At 41.6% G+C, this 24,255-nt stretch overlaps 1 protein-coding gene across 1 annotated transcript; it reads right to left on the reverse strand.

Annotated features, from left to right (window-relative positions):
* Positions 1–3,239: 3,239 nt before the first annotated feature.
* mrtfba (myocardin related transcription factor Ba) lies at positions 3,240–22,752 on the reverse strand (the record flags this gene model as incomplete). Its single annotated transcript, XM_079261490.1, has 15 exons — positions 3,240–4,829; positions 4,927–4,987; positions 6,059–6,193; positions 6,281–6,436; positions 6,572–6,679; positions 7,462–8,529; positions 9,391–9,562; positions 10,088–10,335; positions 10,459–10,587; positions 10,677–10,849; positions 10,931–11,092; positions 11,300–11,375; positions 12,990–13,045; positions 13,220–13,285; positions 22,590–22,752. 15 exons carry the CDS (start codon positions 22,750–22,752, stop codon positions 4,315–4,317), a joined length of 3,288 nt encoding a protein of 1,095 aa, XP_079117616.1. The 3' UTR covers positions 3,240–4,314.
* Between the last annotated feature and the right edge of the window lie 1,503 nt (positions 22,753–24,255).

Consider the following 24,255-nt stretch of genomic DNA (forward strand, 5'->3'; position numbering starts at 1 on the left):
AAGACCTGCAGGTACCTGGGGGTGGTTCTGCACCAGAGGTTGGAATGGTCAGCCAATACAGACGCAGTGGACAGGAAGGGACAGCTGCCTTTTCTTCCTCAGGCGGCTCAGGTCCTTTGATGTGTGCAGTGACCTGCTGCAGATGTTCTCTCACACAAGTCATCACAAGTGTGATGTTTTACATTGGTGTCTGCTGGGAGAGCAGCATTATAAACAAGGACTGCAAACATCTGGACAAACTGGTCAGGAAGGCTGGTTCTTCTGTCCTCGGCAGAAGCCTGGACCCTGTCAGAGCTGTGGTGGAGCAGAGGATGAGGAGAAAACTTCACGGTATTTTGGATAATAAAAGACATCCCCTCCATAATATCCTGGCAGGACAGAGGAGCAGCTGCAGTTAGAGACCGATCGCTCTACCATGCAGGACTGTTCAGAAGGTCCTTCATTCATTACTGAAAAAGTTACTGGATCCAAAAACTGAACTGGATCACCATCAAAATTAAAACCAGTTCTTTCTTTTCACATTTCTAACAACTTCTGAAAATTTCATGAGAATCTGTCCATAAATTTTTGAGTCATCTTGAACACAAACAGATAAATGCTAGTTAAAACATAAGCTCCTTGGCGGGGATAAAAATGCTTTGTTCTTCCTCATCTGCAGTACAATGAAATACATGTCTGAATTTAAAACAAAACAAAACAAAAAACAGACATATATGTTGCATAAGAGCTGTTGTAGCAGCTCTCTTCATTCCTGTTTTACACCAGTTCCACCAGCAAGGAGCAAACCTAAATATCTGGGATGTCTTGTGTTTCAGTGCTGGGAGTGTGTGTAAGATGGATGAATGAGTGAGAGAGGATAAAAGGGTGAGGATGGCTGAATGCAGGATGAAGAGTAAATGCACTGAAACTTCTTACAGTACACCAAATTTTATAGACACGTAAAAGCATACAGTACTTATATACATCCTTTAAGGTATTTACAAATCAAAGCCCATGGATGTTAAACATGTATAAAAAATATGCATTACATCTATATAAATATGTACACAATGTGCAAAACATATGGCATTACAAACAAGAGGCATGGCATGGGGTGGGGCAGACAGACAGGAGACTCGGCTACAACGAACAGTGGAAATCCATCCTTTTTCGTCCTTACTGATGCCTCCTGCATCCTCACGCTCGCTCCCGCCAACATCCTCAAACTGAACTGGAAATCAGGCACTGTGCCTCCATGGAAATTATGATTTAAAAGCTTTTTTTTTTTTTTTTTTTTTACATAAAGGGAGCAAGTGAAGGAGGACAAGCGGGAGCAGGAGAGCTGAAAACAGCAAAAGGAAGCCTGAGCCAACACTGCCACTTCCACAAACCTCTAACACAACAGGGTTAAGCAGACCCGCCCCCTTCCTCGCTGAACCTCTCAGATATGAAGTGCTTTTTAACCGTATTACTTTGTCATCAAGGCTCTCGCATGAATAAAGATCAAGGCAGGATTTGACATACAGTACAGTTAATCCAAAATGGAGCAGCCGTTATTGCTTGTAGCTGTTCTCGTTGGGCCGGGCAGTAACTATGATGGCAAAACGCTGTCACATCTTTTACACACATAAACACAAGAGAGGTGTGTATATCTACTGCAGCCAAGATGTTTGATTATGACATGATATGAAAACCAAAAATATACACATAAAATCAGTAAAAAACAAAACAAACAAAAAAAAAAACCTCCTATATATATAAAAATGAAAAAGGATAAATACACAAAAAGTGAGATATTTAAAACAACATACTTAAAATGCCTTTTTTTTTTTGGCAACAGAATATCAAACATGCAGCATTAAAGCTGACTTAAAAAGGAAAAAAAACCAAAAAAAAAACCCGAGCGATTTCAACGTCTTACAAAGCTAAAAGGGGCTTTAATAGGAAGGGTGGGCTTGTGGGGGAAACTGAAGCAGGAAGGAAGGTGTGTGCAGTATTTGGCATCGCTCGTTCAAGCGGCTAATTTCCAATTCGAGATGAAGATGAATGTAACTACGGAGAGCAAAACCAGCATTAAACTAAGAGAAAATGAGAGAAAGTTTCTGACACTGAAGCATCACAGGCTGCAGTGACAGCCACAGAAGGAGAGAGGTGGCGCCCCCTAGTGTCTGTGGACGTAATTACAGGACAAAGTGGTTAAAAAGTTTGTGGTTTCACATAAAAACAAACTGAAAAGCAGTCTTATTTAAAAGTGCCATACAGATAAACTGAATCAATCCTACAGGAATAAACTGACAGACTAAATATTTCAGTGATAAAGAAAAACCAGCAAGTGGGATAAATTTAGATTACATGATTTTTCTTGCGGTGCCCTCGCCTCAAAGGTGTCTGTGCGTTTCTGACTGAACAAAGAAGAAAAAGAGCCGTCAAACAGTCATCATAAGCCTTTTCATAAGGAAAGCTTGGAATAAGTAGAGTGCAAAGCGAGCGATTAGACTTTTTAGGTGTCGCCATTTGTTATTTATTTTTTTTCTACAACTTTGGGGCTGAGAAAAGAGCTTGCAACAATTAAGACAGCAACACAGTCATGCACACAGACGGACACGTACATGCTAAATAGACAGGAATCCACACTTGCGTACATGGTAACATGCTTGCATGTCATGCAGCCACGCAGTCAGGAAGCGCCGCTCACGTTAGAATAGTCTGATTCCTCCGAGTGGTTGGTCACATCACAGGCCGGTAATTCTAACTAACTAGCACGTCTGCAGGATAGCGATGCAGTAATTTCTCATCCTGAGACACACACACACACACACACACACACACACACACACACACACACACACACACACACACACACACACACACACACACACACACACAAACATATAGAGGCAAAGTGCAGGAACACTGTATGACGGCTAAGGTTATAAAGCTCATCGAAGACATCTTTATTCCTTGATTTAACTTGCAGCGCACTTATTGTAAATGTGTCTGCACGTCTTAGAAACTGATATTTGCTCCCTTTTCTGCTCTTTTGTCAGTTTATTAATCAGGAAAACAAAAAGCTGCCAAGTAAAATCTGATATCTTTCGATTTTTTTTTTTTTTTTTAAAAAGTACATTCAAAATGATCGACTTGGACAACTGCAGTATCTCCAGAACGGCTTGCAACGTGATCTTTAAGCTGATCACAGTCGTAGTGATTACGCGTGTCGTCACCTCGGACTTGCAGTGTTCACATTTCCTTGTTCTGAGGTGAATGAGGCGAGTCGTCGGATCTTTCTGCCTCATTTTAGTGCATAGCTCTCACATTGCTGGAGGGAGCTCCCTCCTTTAGTCGGATCTTTGCTTTTTTTTGAGTCATTGGTCAATCAGAAGGAAAAAAACAAAAGAGATAACAATCACATCCGATCAAACTGAGTCGGATTAGTCGGAAAACTAGTCACCCACAGAGTGGTGGACTGGACCAGTGTGTACACAGGTTTCGTCTTAAAATGCTAAAATCCTTAAATACAGCTCAGATCAAGAGACTATTTGTTGTAACAATCAGTTTTTGTAACCTACTATGTCACAGTATGCTTTAGTGCAGGGGTGTCAAACTGCAGTCCTGGAGGGCCGGTATCCTGCAGGTTTTTGTTGTCTCCATGCTCCCAACACACACCTGACCGACATCCAAACAGGATCAACTGATTTGAATCAGCTGTGTTGGTGGAGGGAAACAACAAAAACCTGCAGGATTCGGGCCCTCGAGGACTGGACTCTGACACCCCTGCTTTAGTGGAACAAAGCCCCCCCATTAGATCACCTCGAGAAGGACCCAGAAACCCTTTTCTACACTTAGATACTTCACTCTGACAGTAAGACTGACAGTTTTCACTGAAAGCCAACCAGTAAAACCTTCAGTAAAAGTAATCTGGTGATCTTAGCCATCGATACAAGTGAAGCTCCCAAGAGAGAGAAATCCAAACTGTATTTACAAACAGTCTGCTCCACCAGTTTTCATTTGGCTCGCTCTCCTTGGCTCTGAAAATGATCGATAAAATCAGACACAAAGAAAGTCTGCTCTGCTTAAAATCCCTTTTTATCACCTCAGAGCGGACATTGCCCTGCCAGGTCAGCCATCATCTCTTTTAAAGCTGTGCAAACATGGCTGTTTGCTGTTCCGCTAGAATGAAAGCGCTGCCTGTTCGGGATCTCCTCTGATAGAAAAGTGGGAATATTACAGATGCTGGGAATGATTTGGCACCAAAATGCCAGGTTTTCCTCTTTTTAACTCTTTCTTCCAGTCTTCCATCACTCTCTCCAGCCTCAGCTACCTTCCTCGGTCCGTTCAGTCCCAGTGCAGCTGCAGGTCATGTGTGTCCAGGAAGTCCGTCGGGATCCCCAGCGGTGTGAGCGCCCCGGCGGACCCGGGGGGCATGGTGAGGTCCAGCCACTCCATGTTGTCCAGCGCCGGGTCAGACAGACCCATGTGGATTGATGAAGGGGGGGAGGTGGAGTCACAGAAAGACAGGTCTGAGGTGTCCATGGGCGAGTAGGGCTGTTGGTCCATCAGCTGGGCCTGCAGCTCCTCCATCAGACCCTGAGTGCGGGGATCTGATACTGACCGCGAGTCGGCCAGCGTCCCCTCCAGGAAGGCTTCCAGCTGATTGTCTGTGGCCAGGGAGGTGAGACTGAGCAGGCTGGGGTTGACAGCAGAGTTCTGCGTGGGCGCAGGGCCTACTTGGATCTGTGGGGGTGGTCTGGACAGGGCGGTGTTGACAGGAAGGGTGGTGATATTTGCTGTGACTGGGAGGGTCTTGCTTAGAGAAGGTGGGGGATCCTGCTGGACAAACGGAGTGATTTCTGCAGGAGGGGAGAAATACATGCCGTCAAACATGGAGAAGTCTGAAGGATCGACCAATGAGGGGCCGTTTCTGAAATCTGTTAACACGTGCGTTACCTCCGCTCTCTATGAGGATGTCAAACAAGTCATCCATATGTTGACTTGTTGCCGTGGAAATCTGAAAGACCACAAAGACATTTTAGCCTCACCGCATTGAAAACAAAGCAAAGCTTTTTGTATTGTGAATAAACACAACAGCTGGATTCTCCTCATCATCTGTCCGTCTGCTCCAACCTCAAACACACTGATTACGACCTGCAGCACAGATCTGATTCCGGCAAATTAAAGCTGCAGGAGTTTTTTTTTTTTTAAATGCAGCATCCAAACAGATCCAAAGCACTTTTAGAAGCAAATCCTGCTGCGATTTAGATCTGCTTTCTGCCTCCGTGCAGATGTTCAGATGGTTCCTTTTTTTTTACCTTCAAACATCTCTTCTATCATCAGTGCCAAACACTGGAATAAAAATACATCTACAATCTAATACAGGATTGTACGACCAAATGCTTGGTCATACAAAAACTGGGGCACAAATATGTTAAATACAAAGCCTATCTTTTAAAAAAAAAAAAAAAAAAAAAAGGGTCACACTAGTATTTAATTAAACCTACCTTCCTTATAAACTACATTAGCGCCACTTCACAACAATGTCATCTCAGGGCACTTTATAGACATCAATCTGAGCCAGTTTGAGTAAGTGATGATGAAAATGTTCTAAATCAACCTCGTTGGCACACTGAAGGCTCATTCATGCTCCCTTTACGTATGTAAACAGTTACATCTGTTTCAAACATCACTGCCCTCATACTTCCATGTTATGTTGTCATGGTTGTTGGGCTAAGCATCCACCAGGAGGAGCAGACTTCAGTTCGTGTCAGTTTGATAATGATCATGAAAATGTTCATTCAGGAGAAATAAAACTCGACAGCGCTTGTGATAGTTGCGGTCTGTGCTGCCATTTATCTGTTGTGGCTTCTTTTTCTATGTTCCTGTTGCAGGTTGCAGATAAGCTACACAGGTCAGTGCTGCCTCTGTGGTTCCTGCTGGTACACAGGGCCTCCGACAGCAGACCAAATTATACAAAAGATGGAAAACACGCTTAATTTCCATCTTTTGAGAATAAATGTGCCTTTAAAGACCACGTATAAGCAATATTTCTCAGAATTTTCATGTCAGCTGGTGCACATCTGACCTGTGAAGCATTGTTAATGTGCAGGTTGCGGCTCTGCTTGACTGCCTCCTCGTAGCGGGGAGGCTCCTTTGTCTTGGGAGGCTGAGCAACAGGGGAGGTGGGCTGCAGGATGAAGGCAGGCTGCGGGGAGGAAGACTGGAGAGAATCCGAGAGACGCAGATTAATAAACAAAAACAGGAAGAATTCAAAAAATGCTGTCAAGTTGAATACAAAGTGCCTTACAGATGCCTTATGGAGGGGTCCATTGGAGATCTGGTGGTTGGGCGATGCCCGTGGAGACACTCTGCTCTCTTGGGAGCTTTTCAGGAAACACTGGGGACTCAGCTCAGGTCTGGTCTGGTTCTTCAAACCAGTAGTGTTATTGCACATAGTCAGGGTCTGCCAAGACACACACACAAAAAAAAAAAAGTCTTTCATAAAGAGATTAACAGACCATGATAAAATACGACAGAGTTATTGAAAAAGTTTTTAAAACATTTAATAAAATGTAACTGGTTATAAGCACCAACTCACTTGTAGCAGCGGCTGCTGGTAGGGTGTCATCCCCACCTTGGTGGTCTGCAGCTGAGGAACGGAGGCCTGGACCAGGCCTGGATTTGACACCGTGGCCTGAAGAACACTCTGAGAGAAGAAGAACAGAGTTTGTTTCTCAGTGTGACAAAGGATGCGTTCACATCAGGATAGTCCGCTAGACTCGGTCCGACTGGGGACTGGGCTCAGTTGTAGGGGGGGTGTATCCACGCAGGCCGAGATCGTGTTCATGCTACACTTTGGTCAAATGTGTCAAACCTTTACAATAATATATCCCCAATCCCACCAAAGGTGACGCTGCGCTAGTATTTAGCAAAAGAGAGCCAAGACACACAAGAAGAAAACTGCTGCGAGTTAAACATGGAGCAGGAAACTATCGCTGTTTTGGGTTTTTTATTTAGTCTTATGTAAGTGTACTGCAGAAATACCCTGCAACAATGACAGCGGTATGACCACCAGATGAGACAGAGGACTCTTAATGTGATCACAATGCATTTACCCACAATGCAATGCTATGTCAAATGCAGGAAGTGACTTTTTTTGTAGTCCGCTTCCGGTATTTGGTCTGCAAGAAACGTGCCGAGACCTGAGTTTGTAGGCGGACCGAGTCAGCTTCTTTGATCTGAATCAGAATCCGTTTGGCACATTCACATTTCCCCAAACGAGGCGACTTTCTGAGCAAACGGACTCGGATTGGAATCAAAAAGGCTGGTGTGAATGCGACTAAAAGCATCCACGATAACGTGCTCCTGCAGTTGTTAGACCAGTACAGCTTTGTGTCCCTGTTTTAGAACTCTCCTCAAAATAGGAGAAAAGTAAATTTAGGTTCGGACAACGCTGACTTCATGAGCAGAGCATGTGGGCCGCTGTACCTGCAGGTTGACGGTGGTGCTTGGCAGCTGGATCGCAGTGGCGTTGTTGGACAGCGAGACTGGGACAAGGATCTGTGTTCCAGCCTGGCCAGTCGCTGTCAGCAGATTCTGAGGCTGCCTGGAGGTGGTCAACAAGGTCTGAGGCTGACCCAGCACTTGGGACATCCCACCCGGGTGGCTGATAAAGAACTGCTGCATGCTGGGAGCTGCCAGCTGGGGCTGCGGTTGGGACTGGAGTTGGGGACTTTTCTGGGACTGGGGGTGGAGCTGTGAACTTGTGGTCACTTGAGGCTGGATCTGGGTGATGATCCCGGTTTGGGTCTGGAGCTGTAGAGGCTTAGCAGAAGAAACTGTGACATCCTCCAGCTTCACCACGGTTTGTAGAGGCGCCGTGAGGCCCTGGGAGCCTAAGATTGAGTTTGGGATGGCGGGAGTTGTGGAAGAACAGTTTGACAGGACGGTACCCTCCATCTTCACCACATTCGAGTTGAGGACAGTGGGAACAGTGTTGAGGGCAGGTACACATGTAAGCGTGGGAGACACAGAGGTGGAGTCGGAAGTGCAGCCCACCTGGCCTCTCTTCTCCACCTCCAGCTGCATCTTCAGTACTTCCACCAACCTCTGCTCCTGCTCCAGCTTCCTCATCAACTCTTCTATCTGTCGCTCCTTCTCATGAAGCCTTCTGTCTTTTTCTTCTGGGACTGGAAAAGACGGGACAGGTGAGGATCGTAACCCTGCAGATCCGAAGCTTCCGATTTGAATTTCAGATGGAGCCTCAGACATGCCAACATCCTGCTCTATGCTGCAGAGATCAGCTGGTGAGACCGGCGGTGTGGCACTCATGCTCTCTGGAGCCACCTGCTGGACTGGAAGGACTATGGCAGGCGTAGTAGTCGTGGCGACCTCCATGGGGATGGATGAGAGGGTGGTTGTGGCAGGAGCAGGAATGGTGGATGGGCTTGTGGTGTTGAGATTGTCCTGGAAAGGCTTCAGTCTTTCTATGAGATCAGTTTTTGTTCCCGACACTGGCAGACCACGTAGCTTTAGCTCCAGTTTTAGCTCGGGCACCTTGACACACACAAACGTGACCAGATTAGTGTTGAGTTTAGACTGGAACATCAGGAAATCAGCTGATTTTTAAAAGAACTGACTGTCAATTTTTGGGAATTTACTGCTTTTTTTTAATCTGGTTATTGTGTAGCTGAACAAAAAAATAATTAGAACAACTGAAAATAGAGTTCAGATTTAGATCAAACAAATTAAATGTTGCCTGGCAACCAATTTAAATTTGATTGTAGATTAATATAAGTTTCTACTGATGCTAAAAAACTCACATAAAATTTGCATGGCCACCCAAATATATTGTTTATTTGGGGAAATTACACTTTATAACAGAGCCTGATAACTTCTAATAACCATTAACTTTTAGGACAAAACCTCCAGGAAGTTGATGTTTTACTTCCTTGAAGTCAAGTGCTCCCATTTTGCTTCTACTTAAACTTGTGAAAGCAAAACTAGAACCATGTCTGTGTGAAAGCATTATGTGGGTCCAGATGGATTTTTTTTTCTTCACGTTATTAAATTCACATTAAAAAGAAAAATTAAAAAGTTGGAGGGTAAGGAGCATGTTTACTGATCTGAATAACTTTCTAGTAAAGCGAAGAAATTCCTGAGAGAGGGACAGAGCATTGATCCGTTTTAGCTTAAGACAAAACGCTGTCAGATAACAGGGCTAAGTATAAATTTGACATTTTTTGGGTTGTAAAACACAGCAGCAATAAAGTAGACCAGATGACAGGTGTGACTTGTGACCTAAACTAGACTTGCAAAAGAAAAACTTGTGAACCTTTCTGCCTCCACCCTTCTGCTTATAGCTTACAGTGTGAATGACTTACCCCATTAAAAGATAATAAAACCATTTCCAGATACCTTCATCTCCTCCAGGTTGGCTGGCAACACCCCTGGCTTGCGGTTGGACAGTGGGTTGTTTGGCCGGGCCGTAGCTGGAGGCAGAGGAGGAGGTGGCGGTGCGGTGGGAAGAGACACAACAATGGAGGTTGGCAAGGCACCGGCATTGTTGCTCTGACCTTCTGCCACGGGTCTACAGCGACACACAGACATGAGCCAGATGTTAATTCAGGAAATGAATGCTATTATTCCATCGCAGGAATATGAAACAGAAAAAGAGGAAGAGGAGGTGGGGGAGCAGGGGACGGTGAACAAAAGAGTATTGAGTAGATAAGTGGACAGACAGAGGAGTAAAGAGAGGAAACAGAGGAAATCTGTAGTCCGTTTGAACACAACGTCCATCCTGCGCCCATTGCCCCACTAAACGGCCAAACCAAACTGCACAGACAGCTCAGAGGCAGCTTGCCTGTGTCGCCTCTATGGTAACAGCAGCTGCTGACAACATCCTGTTGACTGTTTAAATAATTACACACAACATTGTTATTGGAACACGGCAAAGGGGCCACTGGGTCACTAAACAAATATTTGGTTTAAATGCCGGGATGTTTGAGTGAACAGTGATGCTGACCTAAAAAAGATCCTCTGCTTTTCAAGCAGAAAATTTTGCTTTTTTTCCCCCCTTAAACAGGAAGAACTTGACATTGTTTTGCAGACATACTTGAGTGGTGCTGGTAGGATGGTCTGGTAGTTGTAGTGCTGCTGCTGCTGACTGAGGATCTGCAGCTGCAGGAACAGCTGCTGCTGCTGCAGCAGTCGAGCGTACGATGAGTCCATGGGCGCCTCGCTGGCCTCCTGCTTCTGGTCTGGGGGAACATACTGGTGGTACTTGAGCTTTTTCACCCTTGGCTTCGAGTCCTTGCCCTTCTTGCTGCGACTCTTCTCTGAGGGAGCTTTCTGCTGGCTTTGCTGGTACAGTGGGACAAGTGGGGAACAAAACAAACATCCTCAATGAAAACTCCACCTAACAGCAGTCGGATGAGAGGACACCGGTGCTGTTTATATTTAGTGAGGCAGAAGGGAGGCGCTTACTTTCACCAGAGTTGGACCGGGTTTTGTGGGAGCAGCTGGGGCAGCTGGAGGAGCGGGAGGGACAGCTGGACGGCAGGCAGGCTGCTCGGTGTTCGGAATCACTTTTGTGAAGTCTGTTGTTGGGAAAGCCTGTAGAGGTTGGACAGAAAAAACACAAACAGCTACAGTTTGCAGACTGTTGAAGAGAATATCCATAATAAAGATGGAAATACTGTGACCTGCAGTGTAGGGATGAACTGTGGTACTGGTGCTGGGCCTGGAGAGGGGGTTTCTGGCACTTTGCTTTCCCCTGGTGAGGGAGCAGAGCTCTGAGACTCCTGGCTGGCTGGTTGCTCCGGAGACAAGGCCTCACAGCTGTCTTCATCAAAAACCTTGACGTAATTCACCTGGTCTACAAACACACGTTTAAAAGAAGTCAAAAGCCTGCTTCTTTGTCACCAACCACTGAGTATCATCATCGCCGTCCTCTCACCTATGATGGCCTGTTTGAGGGTGGAATCTACTGGCAAGATGTTTTTCTCCACCAGCTCCATCGGACCTGGTCGCTGGGCGATCTTCTCATTCAGGTTGTCGGCTAGCCGGGCCCTCTTCAGCTTCATCTGAGTGGCCTGTAGTGAAGGCTCTGCTCCAGTCTCTGCAGGACGTGTGGAGAAAAGTCTAAATGTCACATATTGATCAATCTCATGTCTGGGCTGCAGCGATGGGACAGTTTCTGTGATACCAGATATGCTTAAACATTTGAGTGGTGATGCAGCTTCCTTCAGGACAGCATCTTCATCCTGATGCATGTAAGAGCAGCAGGAAACACAGAGTGCATTGTGGACTGGAGGTTTATCAGTACCTTGCAGGATGTGCATCCTGACCAGCTCTGCTCGCTCTGGGCGGCTGCGGATCTTGTGCTTGAGGAAATTTTCAGTCTGGGAGGGGGGAGGATGACAACCAACCAATCAGACTTAATTTACACTTTTTATACGGGTTTGCAACTCAAAGTGGTTTAAAGGTGGAGTATGTAAGATTTTCAATATTTTTCAAAATAAATCAACTAAAAAAATAACTACAATCATAATTATTTTTTTTAAAAACATGTAGGTTCCAGTCTGTCCATATTTGATGTGTTATTAAATTACAAGTTTAATTAATGACAAAGACCCTTCTTAAATGTTTGCCTACCAGTAAAAAAAAAAGTGCTTTTTGTCATTTGTCATTAATTAAACTTGTTATTTAATAACACATCAAATATGGACAGACTGGAACCTACATGTTCAAAAAACGATCTAATTAAGATTGTAGTTATTATATTAGTTAATTTTTAAAAAAATAATGAAAATCTTACATACTCCACCTTTAATGTCATCTTTTATAATCTTAGCAGAAAAAATGAGGACATTTGGATTTGGTGGATTATTTCTTTGTTGTAGCAGTACTTCACAGCAATGAATCTTATACTGTTTGAAAGCCTTTTTATTTCCCTTTGAAATAGTGTCACATCTGTGAGGAAAATACATTTATAGGGTGAGTAGCTGAGTAGCGTAGCCAATGTGGGTTACGTCCATTGGACATCAGTCCTTTTTTCCATACATTGCCACAACAAGACCCAATTGTGTCTTTTAAGATGATAATGCAAATGGAGCGCCTGCAGTCCTGAATTCAATCCCCTTAAACACCTGTGGGATCAGCTTGCGCATGTTGTTTGTGACCAACACAACTACACTAGCTGGTTTATGATGAATATTGGTTGAATAATGGAACGCAATCCCACAGCAGTGCAGCCAAACTGGTGACCAGCATGAGTAGGAGGTGCCAGACTGTTCCGACTGTGTAGTCCCTTCATCAAAGACCAAAGACCCTTCTTAAATGTTTGCTACCAGTAAAAAAAAAGTGCTTTTTGTCATTTGTCATTAATTTAACTTGTAATTTAATAACGCATCAAATATGGACAGACTGGAACCTATATGTTCAAAAAACTACCTAATTATACACCTTTAAAGGTATAAGAGGAGAAGAAAAACTAAACTGTGAAAGTTAGGTTGACATAAGTAAAAAAAAAAAAAAAAAAAACAAAACAAAAAAAAACAAAAACAAAAAAAACTTAAATCAGACTAAAATGGGAGAAATTTAAAATAATTAAAACAGACTAGACCAAATAAATAAAGTAGAACAGATATAAAAAAAAAAAAAAAAAAAAAAAAAAAAAAAAAAAAAGCATATTATGCAACTAAAATACAAAAATATGAGTTTAAAAAGTAAAAGGAGTTTGAAAGTAAAATTAAGGAAGCTCAGAAACAACAAGCTCTGAACATTTAAGTCATTACACTTTAAGGTTATTTGTGTGACAATTTGACAATCTCAATGTGCAATCATACTTAAATGTAATATATATGAAATAGCTGACAACTCTTGAAGGAAAATGGGAATAATAATATTAATTTGTTTTAGTTTAAAAAACTTTAGGTGAGTGGTTGTTTCCTTAAAGTGTGCATTTCCTGTGTTATCGCATGAAGTTTGGTCTCCTCTCTAAAAGCACTTCTTACCCTCGCTCTTTCCAAGCTCCGAATCTGTCCATGGAAAGCTGCCGGGCTCTTCAGAGCTGCAACACGGAACATTTTTGTCAATACAAAGCTCAATCTGGGATGACTTCATGCAGATAAACGGTAAAGAAAACATGTTTATTATCCCAGTGTTCACCAGTCCCCTCACACCCACGCAACGTTAGGTATTCAGTGGGCAGCGGACGAATGTGTCCGGCTGTTTGGTTACTTACGCGGCATGATGCCCTGATCCACCAGCTGCTCCCGGGTTCGCCTTTGTTGAAGCCTCAACTGCAGCACTGAAAGCAAAAGAGAAAAATGTCACAAATAAGAGAAGAAAAAAAGACTCAATTATAAAACAGTAGAGAAGTCGTGACTCAAAGGAGGAGAAAAACAAGTATGAAAGCATCTCCATCTTGTCTCATTCACCAGTTGTTTTACAAACAAGGGCTCAATATCAACTGTTGAACAAGTTTGTCATCAGAAGTGGACCAAGTGTGTGTGCCTTACAAACCAGTCACATTTTCCCAGCAGCTGTTACACAGACAGATGTGTGGCTACTCGCAATCTGCCACATCAGGCTGCTGGAGAGGAGAAATCCACGACATCTGCTTACTGAGACAACTCCAGTTGTTACTATGACAGCAGCTGCTGAGGAATGCAAGTCTGCATGGTTACTCTGCTGGTGTCCAGCTCAGGTCCTGCAGGTTTTCCATTTGTCCCCGCTCCAACACACTTGGTTTAGATCAAATTGATGTCACAGCCTATGAAGTTCTGCACAATGTCTGATTAATTTAAGTAAGGTGCGTTGGAGCAGGGATACATGGAAAACCTGCAGGATTGTGGCCCTCGAGGACCGGCGCTGGTTGGTCAGCAAACTTGGAAAATAATCTATTCGCAATTATATTGATTAAATAAAGGTTTAAACAAATAAAAATAAGGTTTTTTTTTGTGTATTCGAGAGGTTAGTAAATCTCTGCCTCTAAAAAAGATAAACGCAAACGTCAAAGTTAATTTGGTCCATTCAACCTTCAATAACTAAAGACAAATAAATGATTATAAAGTAGACACAACACAGCCATAGCTAGTTAACACACAACTTGATGGATAAAAGGTGGCTGTCACCTCGTGCTTGCTCAGGATGAGGGATCGGATCAAAGTCAAGATTCATTGCAATCTGTTGGTTTTCCTTAACCAGAACATTTATTATGAATTGGTTCATACTGATGAGTTTCCCTTGAGATGACGTTGTGAAGTGGCGCGATGCAAATGAAGCTCAATTCAATTTAGATTTTACAACATTAGTTTAAGTGAAGCAATCAGCATGACGATATTAACAAACTCACCTGCTTTTTTAAAAGATCATTGTGAATATTCATCTAAAAAAATGACAAAATCATCCGCATCTAATAAACCATTTAATCCCAGGATTACAGCCATCTGCAAACTAAAAGTACGTTTTAACTGTTCAGCACAGCTAAGAGTTACACTGAAAGAACAGGGAGCCTACCCACCACTGCCTTATCCCTCCCTCACGTTAAGTTTATATTACAAATATGCAACCCGAGTCCTCCCTTTCACCCCTACATCCCTGTCTCACCCAGACTGTCTGGGTTATGTTTTGGTTCTCCAACATCCTGGAAAAGCTCAGCAGAAGGTTGAGGACAATACTGGTTCAAGAGTTTCCAACTCAAGACCAACAAAGTGCAACATGTGCATCATAAACATGCTGCTTGTGGCAGCAGTGTGTATTTATTTTTAATACAAAGTTTTGTTTGTCCGCAGCATGTGGACATACTATGTGATTAGGAGGGGGAGGGAGTACGGTCCCCCCCCCATTCTAAAAACCGACCGCGAGAAAAAGAACTTCTCCATTCAGTAGAAGGTTTGAGTGAAAAACGCGAAGCAGTACGCCGACTCATGTTCAAACAGGAAGCAGCTGGAATGACTAAGTTCACAGCTTTTGCTTCCCTCGCCTGTTTGCTGTCCACTCACATTCTGATGATGATAAATGCACACAGAGCCTTCTGCGTACTTTTCCTGGGAATGCTGCAACTGGTTCCTGACACAGAACTGTGGTGAAACATTTACAGAAACTCACACATGACACGGACATGTTACAGCTCTGCCAGAAAAGAGACGTACTTGTAGGAAAATCAAGCTCCAGACTCTCACTGAGCTCTGTAAACAACCTGCGTGAGGCTGCAGCGGGAACATTCAAGGTGATTCAGATACACTTCCAGTTAAGATGCCTCTTCCGCTATTCCTCCGGGAAACGCTGTTTTTCAGCCTGATAAATACATTTTAACATGTGACCTCAGCAATCTGAGGAAAGCAGGATGACATGACCGTGCTGTTCAGACACACACACACACACACACTCAGACCTACAATCATGACAACAGAGAGGAAATAAAGGTAGACTCTCTCAGAAAGTTGCATATTTTACCTGCAGGCAGTAACATCACCTAAACATCACCCAGAGAGGGAATTAAGTTCTACTCTCACTAGATATTTCATGTTGGTTTTTTTTTTTTTTTACAAAGATTTTTATTTTTACTCGTCAGATGAGAAAAATGTTTTGTGAAAACAAGGAAAAAAATGCTAGTCTGGCTTGGTGAGTTGCTCCTCTCATCATCACCAACGAGCAGATTACACTCTCTTTGTTCAAATGTGGACTAAAACTGAAGCGTAACAATGTCACTAAAATATACCAGACGCCCTGAGAGCATTCAACAAAAGGTTGCAGGTTTAAATAGCAAATTACCATCAACTGAATAACCACCGCTTCACACCTTTTCTTAAAAATGTGAAGAAGAAAAAAAACAAAAAAACAAAAACAAAAACACAACCTTCTCAGGAGTCAGTGTTTGTTTGGTCTGTTCTCTCCCTGCTGGTACAAAGCAGTACACAGCTGCACTGTGAAAACACATCCTGCAACGTCTTTTTATATATAAATTCCTTGATATCAGGGATATAAAAATGCAGAAAAGTCGTTATTTTGTGCCATTTTAGAATTGTAGAAATATAACTAATTATGTAAATAGCTTTTGTGTCAGTCTCACACAGATGTTTTCACATCAGCTGTCTGATGCTTCTTCTCCTCTCTGCAACTCACAAAGGAGACTGACCATCATTTATTAGCATCTTCTTGTATATATGTGTATGTGCATATATATATTTGCATTTGTATGTCCCCCCCCTCTCTCTTTAACTTCCTCTGAGATGTTTTCTCTTTTCTCTTTCTCTTTCTGTCCTCTCCGGTCCAGCAGTGCAAACTCTACAATGCAAATAATAATGCAAAATAAATAGAGAAATAAAACAAAAACTCAGAAAGTCAAGGGGGTCATTATATCTATAAAGCTTCCCTTGGCAAAGTAAAGAATAGAACAAAGCATCCATACAATCATTCTGCTTGCCTAAATGCTGGACAAGACACACGCACAAAAAAAAAAAAAAAATTATATATATATATATATATATATATATATATATATATATATATATATATATATATGTTCAGATTTTTTTTTTCTAAAACCTTTCATCAGATGTTTTTGTAGAGCACAAAACTGTATCTTTACTTTTAGAGTGGTGAATACCTATCTCTGTTAGTTGAAAGGACGTGCCCTACTTTGCATAGTTAAACACATGAAAATGCCCATATAAGGTGAAGATAAGGTGCAGACACACACACACACACACACACACACACACACACACACACAGAGGTGAGGCAAAGACAAGGAAAAATAACTAATATAATGCTAAAAGGCTGAATAAAAAACAATAACATAGAGGTGCACGAAAACTTGTTTGTTCTCATTTCTGAAGTTGTAGAATTTGGTTATAAATAATCACATGGTGAGACTATAATCACATAAAAGCAGGTTTATGTACAAACAGGTAATTAATTACTCCTGAACTCAGACAGTGAAGCTACCACGTGGTCACATGACCATGTCAGGATATACATCCTCGTGGTTTAGAGGCTGGAGGGGGAAGTGGTATAATATATTTTCACGCTGGACCTTCTGCAGTGTGGAAGGCAAATTTCCTCCCACTGTGTTTAAACACATCCAGCAACCTTTCATGATGTAGCGCGCCGATGCAACCAGCAATAGCATCAAACCACATCATTTTCCTTGATGGAAATGACCAATTTCAAGACAAAAATTATAAATAACACAACAATTTTATTTTTACACAGATTTTGTTTAAACATTTCAGCAAAATTAAAAATGAATGCAACAATCTTCATAAAAAGTTTGTGAAACTGTTGATGAGAGTGGCTGGTGAATGAGGCCCATTGACAAACCAATTGGCCGAACTGCATCTGTTGTCTCATCACTACAGATAAGCCATTAGAAGAGATCTTTCCTCTCTGATCCTCTTAGCGCTAACTGGCAGCCTGGAGGCTGCAACGATTTAGTGGGGTACTTTCTCTAGAAAAAGATGCTTTAAGGGGCTAAATCTTATCAAAAACACTCAAATGACAACAAACCTGTTTCTGTGCAAGATCGTACAACGGTTTGTTGTGTGTATGCATTAAAGCAGAGTGGATGACATACCGTGACTATGTGCATGTATGAAAGGGAGAGGAAGAATAGGTGTCTTGTATGCGAGTAATGTATGGAAAACTCTGATATTATGAACTTCAGTTATGATCTGCAGCAAATCAGACAAATATCCAACAGCAAATCACAGTGGTGTAAATACAGAGGTAAAAGGGGAACAATATGTAAATATAAGTAACGTGCCCATAATGGTTCTGTGGCCTCTGGTTGCAAACATAAAATCCATGATATAAATGCAGCTGGTTAAATATTCTAGTGAGGCATGTTGAGAAGAACAATCCTTCCTTCCAGTGTGACTTAACCACAGTGACAGGGCGGAGGTGGGGGTGTGTGGAGAGACTGAAATGAGATGATGACATTAAGAAAACAGCAGTGGAATAATGATGTGGAAAAAGTTCATGTGTTTCTGTTTGTCAGCTGGTTTTATACAGATGATTGGAGTGTTAAAACAATCCCACAAAATGACAGTAAGCTCAAATAACAGCAATCCGATTCAATCACCAGCAAGGTGATTATATAATAACTGCGGAAGTTGGCTCACAGAACAAAAAAAAATGTTTATGGAAAAAGTTGAGGGGGTTTAATGACAGTACAGAAAAATCTAATTTGGTAATAAAAGACTTAGATAAGTCAGATGAGCTTTATGTAATTCAATTCAGTCCAGCAGGACAGAGGGCTGAACCTACAGTTGTCCTCATGTGTATTCAAACCCTCTGATTATAAAGGGAAAAACACAGCTGCCTGTGAAATAGCTGAAATTGACTAAAGTAATAATAAATAAAAATTTGATCAAAATCATTAAATTATTTCTAATTCTGGTTCAATAGAAATATTTTTTAAAAGCAAACACATATATAAAATAATGTGTTACGACACTCATAAACTAATATTTATTTGAAAAATCCTTTGATAGTTCCACTCCAGTCAGGTGTTTTCTCTCAGTCAGACTTCTGCACCTGGTGACAGGTATTTTGTCCCACTGTTCATCAGAAAAATGCTCAAATTTGTCCAGGACCATTTTGTTTGTTTGTTTGTTTTTTCCCTTCAATTTAATTAAATAAAAAAACAGTGTCTTATATCACAAAATTATAATTTAGCTTATTTTTAGTTATTGTTCCTTTTTTCAGTCTCCATTTTTTTTAGGGACTGTTCAGCCTTTTCTTTAATGAAGAGGTATGAATAAATTTGAGGATGACTGCATGTACCCCGGTAGTCATAATTCATCATAAAATCCTCTCAAGGCACTTTTAGCTCAGGAGGAAGAACAGTTTATAATAATTTATGATAACTTTGTTCACATGAAGCCTATTGATTAAAAATAATTGCCAATCTGTGGTAGGCTAGAGCTCCAGTGGTCTGCAAATGTATGAACTAGTTTTTCTGCATGACTCCAACACAGGACGTTCCTAATTTATGCAGAAGCTGAAAAGTCAAAGAACAGACTCACATATTAAACAACTTAAATTACTCATTGTTTAAACCTATTTTCTTTAAAATGATACCACACTAGTGGCAGTCAACAACATGTCGCTTTTAATCCCAATGTCATGCTCTAGTCTATATAAGAGAATGAGGTGACAAACGGTATTCATGCTGCACTGAGATCCAACAGGACCAGTGCAGACAGGAGTCCTTTGTCTTAGGCCATGAGGACATTACTGGTAACTTTCAGTAGTGCTGTATGCATAGGAACGTGCTTTGAGTCCTAACTGATCTCAAACAGATCATGTCTGGACAAATACAGGCAGTCCTTAGGGTTACGTGGTTCTGGCCTTATGTTTTTTGACTTTATGAAGCTCATTAAATAAACATCAATAAAAAAAAGTAGAGCAAGTCTTGAAGCTACAACGTCCATATAAGCTGACACGAAGGATGAGACGACGCCTCGTTGCATATTTAAATTGTCTGTACTGTTTTTCTATTAATATAATGTATGTATGCATTTAGACAGATATTTAATGGTCAATGGGTCAATATGGGGTATTTAAGGATAAAAATCCGACTTATGTGGAATTTCAGGTTACATCGCAGCAGAAGAAACTGAACTTGTTCGTAAACTGAGGATTGCCTGTAGTTGAGTTGAAACAATATTGCCAACACGTTTAGACATATAGGTGAAGTTGGATCTAAGTTCTATAATAAGTAAGGGTATAAAAATACATTTATCCACATCAATATATCAATTATTGGGGTTAGTGAGGAAATTATATAGACCTAAAATATAAACATTTAAAAAAATATATCCCTACAATACACATTTATCAAACATACTTTTATTTTGAAAATGGGTGCGTTTGAGTTCCCCAGCATGTTATTTTCCATTTATTACTAAATTTATTCCGCCTAAGAGGAATTTTTTAATGAATTACTTTAAGTACTTGAGCCTGTTCAATTACCTGTGATATTGTCTCATATTAACTGGTGGATCCCAAATCAAGTGGAAATCTGACTGTGACTGAATTGGACTTATCATGCCATCAAATCGCTTTTAGACAAGCTGACAGAATCAAATAAATGGATTTTTTCTCTTATTAGTAAATATTAATCTGGATAAAAGGAACAGGATGTAAATATGTGCAACCACCTCTGTGTCTGTGTCTCAGTAAAATCTGGATTACACAAAGAAAATAAACACTTGAGGTGTAACCAGTCACAGCCAGTGATGTAAAATTGACTGAATATTAAATCTTAGATCCTCGATCCTACTGACAGCAGCGCTCTCGCCAGTCCAGGCTCCGAGCAGCCGACAGATTAACACTTGCGTGGCTAAAACCAACATGAGTGGGGGGGACTTTGTGGTTGGCAGAGAGCTGGGAACGGCTCAGATGGTGGAAAGTATGAGGTGCGAGTTCTCACTGGAAGGGAAATGACAAAAGCCGAGATGATGAGTGGGTGTTACTACTGTTGACATTCCACTGAAACTTTCCACCACCCAGATGTGTTATTACTGCGTCCTCCTGCATGCAGAAACAGCCTCGACTCCGCTAAACCTTAAAAAAAAAAAAAAGACATCCAGTCTGGAAGGAGACTGACTTTTGACACCCTGCAATTGTTGACTGTATCTGGCTCGTCAGATATTGTCGAGCATGGGAATGCATACCACAGCCACTGGACTTCACTGATCTGCCTTCGCCATCTAAGCAATGATTAGGAGCTGGCAAATTCAGCGGGGAATCTGACTTGCTCCTAAAGCCTGGTAATAAACGGACTCATCCATCAGTGTCAGAGTTGCTTCCACGTAGCAGCTTTAAAAATCTCAACAGCGTGAGAGTGAAGAGAAGTTAACCTGCAGCTTGACTAATATGATGAGATAATTGCCATCTTAACTGCAAAAGAAATCAATAGAAATCAACTTGTTCCTTGGAAAATGGGTATACGTGCTCATTATGTGTGCACCATGGATGTGTTGAAGGGCTGTTGTACATAATAAGCTAAGTAAATGTAAAGTAAACTATTAAAAAAATATCCTGGGAGGAAGAAAAAGGAAACGTAACAGTCGAATAGCTGAAATATTCAGATACACTACAGGTTGATTTTTTCTAAATTGGTGGAATGTTTAACATAAACATAACCAAATCTTAAAGACACACTACAGAACTTTTTCCATTTTCCCCGTCACGTGCCCCCTATCAGCGGCTAATTCAGCATCCATCTTGCATCCTAGCTGACCTGTCAGCTCTCTCCAGCCAGAGAGAGTCCCTTAAAATAACAATGGCAACAGTACTGTGTCACTTCTGCGTGCAGAGAGACTAAGGATGCGTTCACATCAGGACAGTCCGCTAGACTCGGTCCGATTGGGGACTCTGCTCAGATGTATGGGGTTGTTTACATGCAGACCGAGATCATGTTCATGCTGCATTTTGGTAAAACGTGCCAAACCTTTACAATAATATATCCCCATTCTCACCAAATGTGGCGCTGCACCGGTATCTGGTTAAATAGAGAGCAAGACCCATGTGAAGAAGAAAACTCTGTTTCCTACAGTTGCGAGCAAAACATGGAGATGAAACTATCACTGTTTTGGGTTTTTATTTTATCTTATGCAAGTGTACTGCAGAAATACACAGCAACAATGGACACGGTATGAACAACAGACGAGGCAGAGGACTCCTAACGCGATCGGTATGTATTTACCCACAATGCAATAAGTGCAGGAAGTAACTTTTTTTTGTAGTCCGCTGGTCAGTTTGAATCAGACTGAGACCTGCATTCGTAGGTGGACCGGATCCGCTTCTTTTGTTCTAATCAGAATATGTTTGGTGCATTCAGAGCTCCCCAAATGAAGCGGACTTTCCAAGCTAACAGACTTGGATTCGAATCAAAAAGGCTGATGTGAACGTGTCCTAAAAGATCAGCAGACAAGCAGGGGTAGGTCTTTACTCGCTAAATGATTTGCTTTTCAGTGGAATCCCACACATTTCATCATCTCACCACTCAATGTGTGCAGCTCTGTGTGTGTGTTGTCGTCACAGTGCAGTGTAAGACTGTCCCAACAAGGGAATTTACCCAGCAGCAATGGTGTGTGGCTGAACATCTTGGTACCCAGTTCCTCCTGTGCTAATGAAGTTCTATTAACTGTTTAATGGGGTAATGTACGCTAAAATCTGTTGTTACAAAAACCAGCATGAAGTTACGAGGAACTTCATTCAGCTTTACATTCGTGATGTTCAGCTCTTCAAATCTGTTCAGACACACTTTACACAATGCATCCGTCAAGCTAATTTGAATTGTCATGACAACAGGCCATGTTACAACGACAAAATGCTGATAAGTTAATAGCTTTCACCTCTCTATGTGCTATCCAATCCAACAGAAATAACATGAAATACCGTTTCCTGTCTGGGTCAAACATTACAGCAAATTTACATCTAGAATGATGACTGACAGAGCCATTTATGGTATGTCAACATGTATGAAAAGCTTTTTTTTTTTTTTTTTACAGCAACAGAGGGACAGGAAGTGTAGGAAGAGAAAACATCATGCCACTAATGTACAGTGTTGTGGTGCTGCGTTGCCATGCTCTCACCATTTTTACGTTCGCTGAGTGGTGGCAGACTCTGCGTGGGTTGCAGGGTCAGCTCCTCCATCTCATGGGTCACTGCCTCGCTCTGGGGACTGGGAACAAGCAGATTTGACATCCCACAATCCCCCTCTGCCCCTAGCTGCCCTTGGGAAGCCAGGAGCTCCATCCTGTCCTTCGGGAGGGATACAATTCACCGTCCCTTTAGGCTATGTCTCCTTGCTACCTGAAAGGGAAGCAAAAAGTGACAGAAAATGAAAAGAGGGACATCTTTTGACAACGCCACTCTTTAACAGGCAGAAAGCATGACTCAGTGACATTTTAAAGACTCAAGACTTTATATTGGTTTGATGACTACGTCGCCCAAAAGGGTGGCATTTCACTTCAGCCATCTGGAAGAGCTCAGGCCGAGCCCAAATTATTCATTAGAAGAAGCCGGTTTAATTATTACACTGAAGTAAGTCCTCCAAACCGCTGCTCAGCTTAAGGATGAATGTTCTCCCTGTTCAGACGGGCTTTATAATCTGAGGTATGACGTCACTGTGGTGGTTTCAAACAGAGGGAAGTAAAACATTTTGGGGAGGCAAAACAAACACTTCAGTATCCATGGTTTTAAAACATCTATGTCATTTATTGCTGTTCAGCAGGGCAAATTCTTTACCAACCATACTGGTGTGTTGCTTTTGGCTTCTTTTTAAAAAAAAAAAAAAAACACTTTGCTCTCATGGCTGTCTTTTTATAGTTGTATAGTGTTGACACAGACAATAGATGCCTGTTAATAGAGTCCAGGCCTTTTTCTTGTCTTAGATTTTTTACACATCTACATGAAGTGTGTGCATTTTGACTGTAAGCTATTCTTGTCAAGATGGGAGTCAACAGTTTATCTGGCATTTAACTGAAATATCTCTAAGTTGAACGTGGCTACAACAACAAAATGCTCCCTCCCTTAAAACCTTGGCTTTCAATCACCACTTCCTGGATTGGTAATGATGATAAAGTGCCACTGAGACATCCAATTTACAGACATAATTTAAGTCTTTAAGGCAAGCTGTTCAACCTCAATGATTTTCCGTTTCAGCCCTGCAGTAAATGGAGAACAGCAGCATATCTAGAAAGTTAGCAAATATCTGCTGTGTAGTGTTTCCTACTGAAAACAGTCCAAAAGTGCTCCATCTCATGAGGTGTTTATCCATCAATTTTGGGGGCAGACCTGATATGATATGTCTGGTCATGTGCTTATCTCTGTCAGAGGTAGTAGGAACTTGTTTTTACAATGAAACTGAACTTTGGATCTTTGTAATCCTTGTCTGCACTTTTTCTAACACGTAATACCTGAAGCAACAAACCATATCAAGATTCCTGTCTGCATATCATTATTGCTCAGCTGAATTGTGTTGGCTTCGTGATCTATCCTGTAAACACTAACCCAGACATTCAAGACAAAATCAAAAAGGTTTATTCTCTACATAAAATTTGTAAAAACAATTAAAAAAAAAAAAAAAGCAATCAACAAAAGCAAAATACACTGTCACTATGTGATGCAACTTTCAGGATCTAGGCACCAGGGCTCGATCATACCACGTACTTCTTTCTCCCTTCACATAAGAATGGAGATGTAACAAACAGCAAACTGAATGTATAATCATTTTGCTAATAAAACCCAGATTTGTAA

This window comes from Telmatherina bonti, assembly GCF_933228915.1.
Source record: "Telmatherina bonti genome assembly, chromosome: 21".
NCBI lineage: Eukaryota > Metazoa > Chordata > Actinopteri > Atheriniformes > Telmatherinidae > Telmatherina > Telmatherina bonti.